Source organism: Oncorhynchus kisutch, unplaced genomic scaffold (assembly GCF_002021735.2).
Source record: "Oncorhynchus kisutch isolate 150728-3 unplaced genomic scaffold, Okis_V2 scaffold1571, whole genome shotgun sequence".
Lineage (NCBI taxonomy): Eukaryota > Metazoa > Chordata > Actinopteri > Salmoniformes > Salmonidae > Oncorhynchus > Oncorhynchus kisutch.
Genome location: NW_022263516.1, coordinates 1 through 12,500, shown reverse-complemented (window position 1 = coordinate 12,500; position 12,500 = coordinate 1). Strand labels below are relative to the sequence as shown.

Sequence of the window (12,500 nt, the reverse complement as noted above, 5' to 3'; positions counted from 1 at the left end):
CCAGCCTTTGGGACAGGTATGTTCTACAAGATGAAAACATGAATTTCTTTCAATTTACCACACAGGATACTTAAGTAAAAAATTCAGCACACAATAAAGTGTGTGGGATTAATGAAAATTTACTATTGTATGTTTACTCACTGAGATAGGTAAGCCTCCCACTAAGACTATCTCTCTCAGTCTGTAGCTGGTCTCTCTCTTTAATAAGAAGGCTATAACTGGCCTGTAGCTGGTCTCTCTCTTCAGTCAGATTGCTGTAACTGGCCAGCAGCTGGTTTCTCTCTGTTGAGTTGTGATGATCAATGACTCCATCTGTAAAAGGGTAAAGTTGATGAAACATGTAACTAAAACACCATTAATGAGTAAGTATGATTAAGTAGGCTACTTAAGTCTCAGTGACAACATAGTAAACTTACAGTAGACAGACAGGCCTATTATCCCAGCCAGTAGGAGAACACACAGCAGCCCCAGACACACTGCAGCAACTCCAGAGGGTCTCTTCCACCACTGAACATGTACTGAATCACAAATGATTAAAGATCTTTGGTAATGTGTTTTACTGTATCATCCAGGATTGGGACAAATAAAGCTGAAAATTGTTTGTGTGCTTATGTGTGTGTGTGTGTGTGTGTGTGTGTGTTCGTGCAATCTTACCAGATGCAACAACTCCATTTCTTGTACTGGACATGAAGGCTCTTACGTTGGCATATAATTGGCCATCAATGTCTGTGTTCTTCATTGCATCAGGCTCATCGTCTTTAAATCCATCTGAGTTTTCATAGACTCCCTCTGACATTCTAACACACTTGTGATCAAGTACAGTAACTTCTACTTCTTACAGCAGCTCTAATATGCGTCTGTAGATGTGTCTTCTCCATGCAATGTCCTGTCTCTGTGTGAATTATAGTAGTGAAACTCTTTATGAGTCAACCACAGTCAGCCGCCACGTGACTCCCACCAGTCTTAGTTTGATAATATAATACATGAATTGACTCCCACCAGTCTTAGTTTGATAATATAATACATGATATGACTCCCACCAGTCTTAGTGTGATAATATAATACATGATATGACTCCCACCAGCCTTAGTTTGATAATATAATACATGATATGACTCCCACCAGTCTTAGTTTGATAATAAACTACATGATATGACTCCCACAAACATTAGTTTGATAATATATAACATTATATGACCCGAACCAGTCTTAGTGTGAAAATACACCACATGACATGACTGCCACCAGTCTTAGTTTGATAATACACCACATGACATGACACCCACCAGTCTTAGTTTGATAATACACCACATGACATGACACACCCACCAGTCTTAGTTTGTTAATACACCACATGACATGACACCCACCAGTCTTAGTTTGATAATACACCACATTATATGATTCCCACCAGCCTTAGTTTGATAATATAATACATGATATGACTCCCAACAGTCTTAGTTTGATAACAAAATACATGATATGACTCCCACCAGTCTTAGTTTGATAATATAATACATGATATGACTCCCACCAGTCTTAGTTTGATAATACACCACATGACATGACACCCACCAGTCTTAGTTTGATAATACACCACATGACATGACACACCCACCAGTCTTAGTTTGATAATACACCACATGACATGACACCCACCAGTCTTAGTTTGATAGTACACCACATTATATGATTCCCACCAGCCTTAGTTTGATAATATAATACATGATATGACTCCCACCAGTCTTAGTTTGTTAATACACCACATGACATGACACCCACCAGTCTTAGTTTGATAATACACCACATGACATGACACCCACCAGTCTTAGTTTGATAATACACCACATGACATGACACCCACCAGTCTTAGTTTGATAATACACCACATTATATGATTCCCACCAGTCTTAGTTTGATAATATACTACTTGGAATGACTCCCACCACCCTTAGTGGGACAATATACTACATGATATGACTCCCACCAGCCTTAGTTTGTGTCACATTCTGACCTTAGTTCTTTTGTTATGTCTTTGTTTTAGCTGGTCAGGGCGTGAGTTGGGTGGGCAGTCTGTTCTTTTTTTCTATAATTTGGTCTGGTATGGTTCTCAATGAGAGGCAGCTGTCTATAGTTGTCCCTGATTGAGAACCATACTTAGGCAGCCTTTTTTCACACTTGATTGGTGGGTGATAATTTAAATTTAAAAATGTTTTATGTGTGTGCCACACGGAACTGTTTCATTTTGTTATTTCACGTTGTTATTTTGTATTTTTCTGTGTTCTATTAAAATAATCATGAACACGTACAACGCTGCGCATTGGTCCTCCGATCCTTCCTACTACTCCTCGTCAGAGGAGGAAGAAGACCGTTACAGAATCACCCACCACCAAAGGACCAAGCAGTGTGGTAACTGAAATCTAAGGACTCATGGACATGGGAGAAGATTCTGGATGGAGAAGGACCCTGGGCACAGGCTGGGGAATATCGCCGCCCCAAGGCAGAGCTAGAGGCAGCGAAAGCTGAGCGGCGGTGGTAGGAGGAGGCAGCACGGCAGCGCTGCTGGGATGAGAGGCAACCCCCAAAATGTATTGGGGGGAGGCATACGGGGAGTGTGGCTAAGTCAGGTATGAGACCTGCGCCAACTCCCCGTGCTTAGCGTGGAGAGAGGTGGACCGGGCAGGCACCGTGTTACCCCGGTGTGTTACATAGCAGAGCCTCGTATCGGCCGGGCTAGAGTGGGCATCGAGCCAGGTGCCATGAAGCCGGCTCAGCGCATCTGGTCTCCAGTGCGTCTCCTTGGGCCGGGGTACATGGCACCAGCCCTACACACGGTGTCCCCGGTTCGCCAGCACAGCCCAGTGCGGTCTGTTCCACCTCACCGCACTGGCCTGGCGATGGGGAGTATCCAGCCAGGTAGGGTTGTGCAGGCTCATTGCTCGAGACCTCCAGTGGAGCACGGTCCGGTCTATCCGGTGCCTCCTCCACGCACCAGGCCTCCGGTGGCAGCCCCACGCACCAGGCTGTCTCCTCCCTACAGGTGCTCCCACCTGTCCAGCGCTGCCAGAGTCTCCCGTCTGTCCTGAGCTGCCAGAGTCTCCCGTCTGTCCTGAGCTGCCAGTGTCTCCCGTCTGTCCTGAGCTGCCAGAGTCGCCCGTAACACACTGCGCATTTGTCCTCAGATCCTTCCTACTACTCCTCGTCAGAGGAGGAAGAAGACCGTTACAGTTTGATAATATAATACATGATATGACTCCCACCAGTCTTAGTTTGATAATATTATACATGATATGACTCCCACCAGCCTTAGTGGAATAATATAATACATGATATGACTCCCACCAGTGTTACTTTGATCATATAATCCATGATAGACTCTATATAATTTTACAATGTGTATATCTGAATTCGTTGGGTCCCATTTTTGTATCTGCTAAAATAAATTGGGATCCTGTTAATTGACATATACACTACACTTCCAGCCTTCAAATGGAGACCACATTATGGCTCTCACTCTGTGACTGGTGGTGAAGTTGTCTAGATGTCGATCTTAAGTTTATGCTGTCTGTGAAGAGTTATTCAGAATGAAAAAGCAGAAGTTCTGACAAAATCTCCATTGATTAAGTTTGACAGATTAAAGAGAACAGAAAGAAGAGTTAAAACCGTTCACATTTATTTTGACAAAATGTTCATATTTCCACCCTGTCATTCAGTACAACATAACATATACATACCGGTTACATTTAATGACACAACTCTCTCTGCACTGATTCCACTGTTCCAAATGACATCTAACTACATTAACTATTATTCAACTCTACAGGTCTACTCTATTCCACAGGAGGAGAGAAAGCATCACACAGATCCTTACATAGGGACAGAGTCAAAGGTGTCCCTCTGGTGGACAGAGTACTAACTACAGGTACAACTGTAGTGTTGGTGACAGAGACCTGGGCCCTGTTTCCCTAAAGCATATTAAGGCTAAGTTAATCTTAGAACAATAGGATCCTATGGTTGTAATGATGTTCTTAACACTGTCGGGGAGGTTGGCAGAGAGCTGCCAGTTTGAGGTGCTACATGCTACCGGGCAGTCAGAGGAGACCACTGAGGTATAATAAGAACTGGAGACTGTGTCCAAGATGTCCGCCCATTGTTTTCAAGTTATTCACCTTCGCATACGCAGATGGACTTCTATATCCGGGTTGCATCCTGTTTACACTCTCCAACATCACATGTGCACTATGACTCAGTGTGCACAGGGAGCAGAGTGAGCAGCATAGATGTCATAATGTAATCCAATAACAAGGCAGACATAGGATGAATACTTAATGTTTAAAACAAATCTCCCTCAGTGACAATTATTTGAATAATTCAATAGATGTTTTGTGCACAAAGGTGATGACTAAAGTGTTTTATTTGAAATGTTCAAATCTGGATTCTCTATGTGGCCGTGTATGGAAAATTGCTTTCTGGGTCAAGCGTCCGTTAAACTGCTGTACCGAAACAAAACTGTAGGAGCAATCGAAACTAGGCTTCTAGTCCAGAAGCCTGGTCCCTTGGAGGAGAAGCCTGGTAGCCCATTCTGGGGAGTGGTAAAATCTGTCTCCTGTAGGGAGGAAGGAAGGGAAGGAAAAGGGGGGGAAGAGGGAGAGGAGATAGATAGAGAGAGCTATAATGTAGCTGATAACAAAGGGTAGCTTACAGCAACCAATTCCTTTCAAATCAGTGGCTGTGAGGGAGAGAGGATATGAGAAAAGGAAGACATTTTAGAGTTTTGAAACAAGACCCTTGCTTTGCTGACAAAGGACAGGGATACAGTACATACGTTCCTGATTGGGTGCTGGCGGGCACCATGAGGCTCACCGTACCGTTGCCTGCACCGCCCCCAGTCACCATGGAGATGTTGGCAGGGAAGGAAGAATTGAATCTGCGATCGTTGGTGGCTCGGACGGTAAAGGTTCCTTCGGTTCTGCAGGCCGTTTCTACGATGAAGGGGACTGAAATGGTGGTAAACTATGGACGAAACAGAGCTGAGACTCTGATGGGTTAAGTAGAGGTAGTATCGATACGTGAGGCCTCAAGGCTCTGTTGGTACAGTCCTGTCTGCTGTCTCTCCAGTTTTTAGTCTTGGTCAAGATGTAGTACCAACCTTCAAAATCATCTCTCTTCCTCTGTAACTGGTCTCTCTCTTTAGTCAAGATGTTGTAGCTTGTCTGTAGCTGGTCTCTCTCTTTAGTCAGGGTGTTGTAACTGGTTTGTAGCTTGCCTCTCCCTTCAGTTAAGTTGTTGTAGCTTGTCTGTAGCTGGTCTCTCTCTTTAGTCAGGGTGTTATAACTTATTTGTAGCTGGTCTCTCTCTTTAGTCAGGGTGTTGTAACTGGTTTGTAGCTTGTCTCTCTTTTCAGTTAAATTGTTGTAACTGGTTTGCAGCTGGTCTCTCTCTTTAGTCAGGGTGTTGTAACTGGTTTGTAGCTTGTCTCTCTCTTCAGTTAAGTTGTTATAACTGGTCTGTAGCTGGTCTCTCTCTGGTCAGGTGGTCTTAGCTAGTCTGTAGCTGGTCTCTCTCTCTTCAGTAAGGGTGTTGTAACTGTTATGTAGCTGGCCATTCTTTTGACCCTGTTGTAGGTGGGGATTTGTGGAACAGAAACAGTAACATGTCATGTCTGGTTATACAGTAACATGTCCTGGCTGGTTATACAGTAACATGTCCTGGCTGGTTATACAGTAACATGTCCTGGCTGGTTATACAGTAACATGTCCTGGCTGGTTATACAGTAACATGTCCTGGCTGGTTATACAGTGACATGTCCTGGCTGGTTATACAGTAACATGTCCTGGCTGGTTATACAGTAACATGTCCTGGCTGGTTATACAGTTACATGTCCTGGCTGGTTATACAGTAACATGTCCTGGCTGGTTATACAGTAACATGTCCTGGCTGGTTATACAGTAACATGTCCTGGTTGGTTATACAGTAACATGTCCTGGCTGGTTATACAGTTACATGTCCTGGCTGGTTATACAGTAACATGTCCTGGCTGGTTATACAGTAACATGTCCTGGCTGGTTAGTGTTGGGACACCTTCTTCCCACCTTTTTTTCCTGATTCCTGAGTAATTTCCTGGTCTTCTGGGGTAAGTTCCACCCGCATACTGTGAAGCAACACAAACATATGCACAGACACATGCATACACACACACGATAACATACCACAATCCTCTCCTACATTCTCTCAGGAACTAATGAGGACCCATAATAAATGCAAATACAAATACATACACCAGACACACACCCTCTTATATGATCTCTTACTACTCTATATCGCTGATTAAGATATTGGATGTATACATCTTAATAATGTCTCTGGATGATTTAAATAACTAATAACCTTTGTTTAAATATTATTAGAAATCTGTCAAATATTCTGAGCGTTTGGGGCTATTCTATTGCTTCTATTAAGCCAGGCAATCTCAACCAAGCACAGCTAAAGTATTTGGGTCATATTCATTAGGAACCAAATGTAAGATAGCAAACTGAAACAGGGAGGGACTAACTGTACCTGTCCAATAAGAATAAAGTGTTTTGTTTTGCCGTTGTAAAACATTTTACGATGGTGTGCCCTAATGAATATGTGGCACAGGTCTGCTAATAACCACCAACCATAGACAGACAGACAGACAGACAGAAAGACAGGAAGCTGTTATTAAAGGAAGTTAGTGGTATGGCTAAATATGAGTTGGCACAGCAACACATGTTGAAATCAACTGAAATACAATAGGTGATCCAGCAAAAACATCCCTAAACTCTGTGTCCCAAATTGAACCCTTTTTCCTACATAGTGATGGACCCTGGTCAAAAGTAGTTCACTATACAGGGAATAGGGTGACAATTGAGACGTATCCTTAATGTCATTATTCACATTCTATGTAGGTATTATGTACTGCCTCTGTCCTGAAAACACAGGCCACAATCAAAAACAGACTGTGTTGCGGACAGCCATGATCCCTCTGAACTAAGCGGCCGCGCACTTCCTCCAGGACTGCTGCACAGAAGAAACGCCATGCTACACAGAGGTGGAAGAGATTGAACTTCACTGAGTTCAACCCCATTAGTTTGCACTATATAGATCAATGTTTTATCAGGGATCGAATCAATATTATGTCAGCCTATTTACAATGCAACAAAACATAACAAATCAAATTGTCCAAGATTGAGTCTGTGATTTTGTTGTTGGCAGAGCCACAGCACAACGGAGTAGAATTTAATTGGCAGGGGGTTGCGCAAGACTGGTCTTTCAATCACCCAGGAGTGAACGCGCTTTTCACATCAGTTCAGATCAGAGCGGCTCGTGTGCACATTTGTTGATATTCTTTGCTAGTTTACGAGTTATTAGCCCAGTTATACATTAGTATGGGTATAGGAGCACAAAACGAGGAGCCTACACTTCAAGCTGTCTTTGAAAAGCCAGTCAGGTAAAAAGCTTATGTCTTAATTAAAGGGGCGATGTTGTATTTTGAGACAGGTTTGAATATGTAAATACGTTTATAGGCAGAGGCGTAGCCTACATAGTCTAATTCTCTGTATGGTAATAACACATTTTATTTTGTAGAGTGGTGTCTGGCATAATACAATACAATACCATTTACAGTCACCTATTTGGCCCATGATGTTACAGACCAAATAAAAAATTATGAATGAATGTCAATATCTTCATAATGTAAAACGTTTTAAAAGTCTCCTGCAATGTATGCCTGCATTGAGCACCACATATAGGCTACTGTAGGCTATATCATAGAAATCAAAAGCTATTTCCTGTCACGTCCTGATCTGTTTCAACTGTTCTCAGCTCCACTGGTGCTTGGTGTTGTCATTGGTAACCTACATGTTGTCCCTTGTACAGTGAAGGTTGTGAGTCATTCTCACCTTTCATTAGCATTGTTGTGTGTGTGTGTGTGTGTGTGTGTGTGTGTGTGTGTGTGTGTGTGTGTGTGTGTGTGTGTGTGTGTGTGTGTGTGTGTGTGTGTGTGTGTGTGCCATCTCAGCACTGTTCTGCCCTCTGTGTGTCGAGGTCACACTGTTTTAAGTATCCAATCACATTCAATCAGGAAGCTGGTCGACCTTGTTAAAGAACATTGTTCCTTTATTTATTGATCTGTGACTTTGTTATTCTTATTATTAAAGTGATGATCACACGTTAATAATTGGACCCACTTTCTTTTTACTAAGCATAAGCCTACTGCAAATCACATGACATGTTTCTAATAAAAATAAGTATGTCTACATACTCTCCTCTAAATCTAAACACAACTATTATTTGTCTTCCTCATTCTCTTAATTGTCTTCTTCCTCCTCTGTCTCTATCTCCTCTCCTCCTTTCAACCCTATTAGGAGATGGTCCAAGGTCCCTCCCCGGGATTGTATTATCCAATGTCTTGAGACAGAGTGTGTACTACCACTATTTCACCTCTATGGTGAATTCATCTCTCACTTTAACCACTAGGTGAAAGCATCACTAAACCCAGGACTGCCCAACCCTCCTCCAGGAGATCTACCATCATGTGTGTTTTCAGTCCAAACCTTATTTATCACACATGGTTCTACTAATTAGCTGCTCAACAAGACCTTAACTGGCTGAATCAGATATGCTAAATTAGGTTTGGACTGAAAACCTACAGAACAGTTATCAATCAACATAATAATTATGAGAGAGAGAGAGAGAGACTCTGTTTGTTTCACAGCTTTCTCACAGATCCAGTTATGATATTTGTGACAATTGTCATCATTCCATGTCTCTACATGGTCATCTTGTCCAGAGTATATCTCAACACAGTCCTCCTGTCCAGGGAATGGGACTTGCTATTTGTGATGATGGACAGGACACTATCATACCAGGAAGATATAGATCATAGAGGGGAAGTGGAGAACAAAGACTAGCTGTTAACATATATTAAATATCATATGTAACAGCCCCAAGATAATTCAGGGAGTTTCCAGAACTCCTCCTTCCTTTCACCTTTCTGCTGATTGGACCCTCTGTTTACTCCCAAATATACATCAACATGTTAGGAGGTCCAGAACTACAAACATGGGTCATTATAATGTCCAGACAATAGATGTGACACTACAAACTGCTCCAAGTGGATATTGAGGGTGGGTAGTTTTAACCAGAGAGGATGAACATGATTGGTTGATAATTTGAGTGACAGCTGGTTGAACCACTGAAAATATCCACTTCCCCTCCCTCTTTTGGGACCATATAGGGGAGCAGTCAAATAGAGCATTTGTTATTGTGCTTATATGTAACTTGACAACAAAGACTGACTGTCAAAGATTATTAGGTAACATCCTTTGATATCTCTACTACACTCATTGATTGGTGATACAGTCACCTCCTATACAGTGTATGTAATGGTGGTTTGTACTGTTGAGAATGTCATCACCAGGCCTAAATTGGAGCATGTAATATATCTGTTGAATCTTTCAATTGGAAATTTATGTGTATGCTCAATGTAAACTGTACTGACTTCAGTTTGCTTTGAACTACAAACAATACAACAATAGTGGTTATGCATGTGTGTATGTGCAGGTCGTGCGTGTGTGTGAGAGAAAGACAGAGAGAGAGAGATCATGAAGGAGGACGTTGTGCACATTGAGGCTTGGCGCTGTAGGTTGTTTGCCCATCACCATTTATCAGGCTGATGTTGGAGACCCGCACCTACAGGCGGTCACAACCCACGTCAGATATCCTTCGGTTAATACCAGCGTACGCTACCAGGGGTTAATCACAGTCATGATATCATGGATTAATCACCAGTACCTACCAGGGTTAAAAACAGTCATGCTATATGGTTACTCCCAGTACCCTATACCATTCGGGCCTTAAACCACCGTCAGCTATCATGGTTACTACCAGTACCTACAGGGTTAAAAACTAGTCATGATATCATGCGTTAACACCAGTACTACAGGTTAAAAACAGTCAGATATCATGGTTAATACCAGTACCTACAGGGTTAAAAACAGTCAGATATCATGGTAATATCAGTACCTACAGGGGTTAAAACAGTCAGATATCATGGTTAATACCAGTACCTACAGGGTTAACAACACAGTCAGATATCATGGTTAATACCAGTACCTACAGGGTTAAAAACAGTCAGATATCATGGTAATACCAGTACCTACAGGGTTAACAACAGTCAGATATCATGGTTAATACCAGTACCTACAGGGTTAACAACAGTCAGATATCATGGTTTAATACCAGTATACCTACAGGGTTAATAACAGTCAGATATCATGGTTAATACCAGTACCCACCAGGGTTAATAACAGTCAGATATCATGGTTAATACCAGTACCTACAGGGTTAATAACAGTCAGATATCATGGTTATTACCAGTACCTACGGGTTAATAACAGTCAGATATCATGGTTAATACCAGTACCTACAGGGTTAATAACAGTCAGAATCATGGTTAATACCAGTACCTACAGGGTTAATAACAGTCAGATATCATGGTTAATACCAGTACCTACAGGGGGTTAATAACAGTCAGATTCATGGTTAATACCAGTACTACAGGGTTAATAACAGTCAGCATATCATGGTTAATACCCGTACCTACAGGGTTAATAACAGTCAGATATCATGGTTAATACCAGTACCTACAGGGTTAAAACAGTCAGATATCATGGTAATACCAGTACCTACAGGGTTTAATAACAGTCAGATATCATGGTAAATACCAGTACTACAGGGTTAATAACAGTCAGATATCATGGTTAATACCAGTACTACAGGGTTAATAACAGTCAGATATCATGGTAATACCAGTACCTACAGGGTTAATAACAGTCAGATATCATGGTTAATACCAGTACCTACAGGGTAATAACAGTCGGATATCATGGTTAATACCAGTACCTACAGGGTTCAAAACAGTCAGATATCATGGTTAATCAGTACCTACAGGGTTAATAACAGTCAGATATCATGGTTAATACCAGTACCTACAGGGTTAATAACAGTCAGATATCATGGTTAATACCAGTACCTACAGGTTAATAACAGTCAGATATCATGGTTAATACCAGTACCTACAGGGTTAATAACAGTCAGATATCATGGTTAATACCAGTACCTACAGGGTTAATAACAGTCAGATATCATGGTTAATACCAGTACCTACAGGGTTAACAACAGTCAGATATCATGGTTAATACCAGTACCTACAGGGTTTAAAAACTATAAGACATCACAGTTAGAACATCACAATCCCTAATAATATACAGACATGTTTCATTTTACAGTTAACTTTGTTGATTGCTGCCATCAGTGACAATAACCTGTATAGAAAATGTTTGAATGGAGCCTTATTGACAGATTAGTTATCATCTCTCACCCTGTGGTCAGTGGGGTGCCGTCCACCCATTCCAGGTCCCCTCAATAACAGAGTCAGTCAGACCAATCCAGACTCTCTTCTTGAGGTTGAAGAGAAATGTCTTTCATTGAGAGAAAGATAAATATATACAGTAAATATATTTAAGTACAGTATATGCATGATCATATCTATCTCTCTCTCTCTATCTAATCACCAGGTCTGCTCTCCTTCCAGGTTTTAGTCTCAGTAGACAGGAAGTACCAACTGGATTTTAACTTCTGCCAGCCTTCAGGACAGGTTGTTCTTCAAGATGAAAACATGAATTTCCTTCAACTTATCACGCTGGATACTTTATAAAAAATTCAGACACACGATAAAGTGTTTGGGATTTATGAAAATGTATGACAGTAGGTTTACTCACTGAGATTGGTAAGCCTCCCACTAAGAAAATATCTCTGTCTGTAGCTGGTCTCTCATTTTAATCAGGTTGTTGTAACTGGTCTTCAGCTGGTCTCTCTCTTTAGTCAGAAGGCTGTTGCTGTCCTGTAGCTGGTCTCTCTCTTTAGTCAGAAGGCTGTTGCTGTCCTGTAGCTGGCCTCTCTCTTTAGTCAGGTTGTTGTAACTGGTCTGTAGCTGGTCTATCTGTGTTGAGTCGTGGTGATCAATGACTCCATCTGTAAAAGGGAAAAGTTCATCAAACATGTAACTAAAACACCATTAATGAGTAAGTATGATTAAGGAGGCTACTTAAGTCTCAGTAAAAACATTGTAAACTTACAGTAGACAGACAGGACTATGATCCCAGCCAGTAGGAGAACACACAGCAGCCCCAGACACACTGCAGCAACTACAGAGGGTCTCTTCCACCACTGAACATGTACTGAATCACAAATGATTAAAAATCTTATTTTTTTGTTTCCACTTGGTCAGACGAAGCTGTAACTGGACAGTAGCATATTACTGACTGAAACTGCAGTTAGATTAGGTTTTTATTCTAAGACAAATGAAAATGTTTAATTATATTCTTAACATATATATGTGTAGGATACTGTGTAATACAATCGATACTTGTGTACTAAAAACATGAATGGTTTTTGCAGAGCAAACGACCATGCAG

General features: G+C 41.5%; 1 protein-coding gene and 1 long non-coding RNA gene across 2 annotated transcripts in view; one reads left to right on the top strand and one right to left on the bottom strand.

Moving 5' to 3' along the window:
* Window positions 1–915, bottom strand: part of LOC109877126 (CD209 antigen-like protein C) — a 3,410-nt gene extending 2,495 nt beyond the window's left edge. The window contains exons 1-4 of the mRNA XM_031818722.1: window positions 655–915; window positions 417–518; window positions 142–312; window positions 1–23 (exon numbers count right to left, since the gene is read on the bottom strand). The exon at window positions 1–23 is cut by the window's left edge and continues 120 nt beyond it. Coding sequence (XP_031674582.1) covers window positions 1–23; window positions 142–312; window positions 417–518; window positions 655–796 — 438 coding nt within the window. The 5' untranslated portion in view covers window positions 797–915. The remainder of the gene's footprint in view (window positions 24–141; window positions 313–416; window positions 519–654) is intronic.
* Window positions 916–6,979: 6,064 nt separating this feature from the next.
* On the top strand, window positions 6,980–12,500 carry LOC116366747 (uncharacterized). Its single transcript, XR_004208311.1, has 3 exons — window positions 6,980–7,471; window positions 11,601–11,680; window positions 12,484–12,500. It is a non-coding gene; the product is annotated as an uncharacterized LOC116366747 (long non-coding RNA).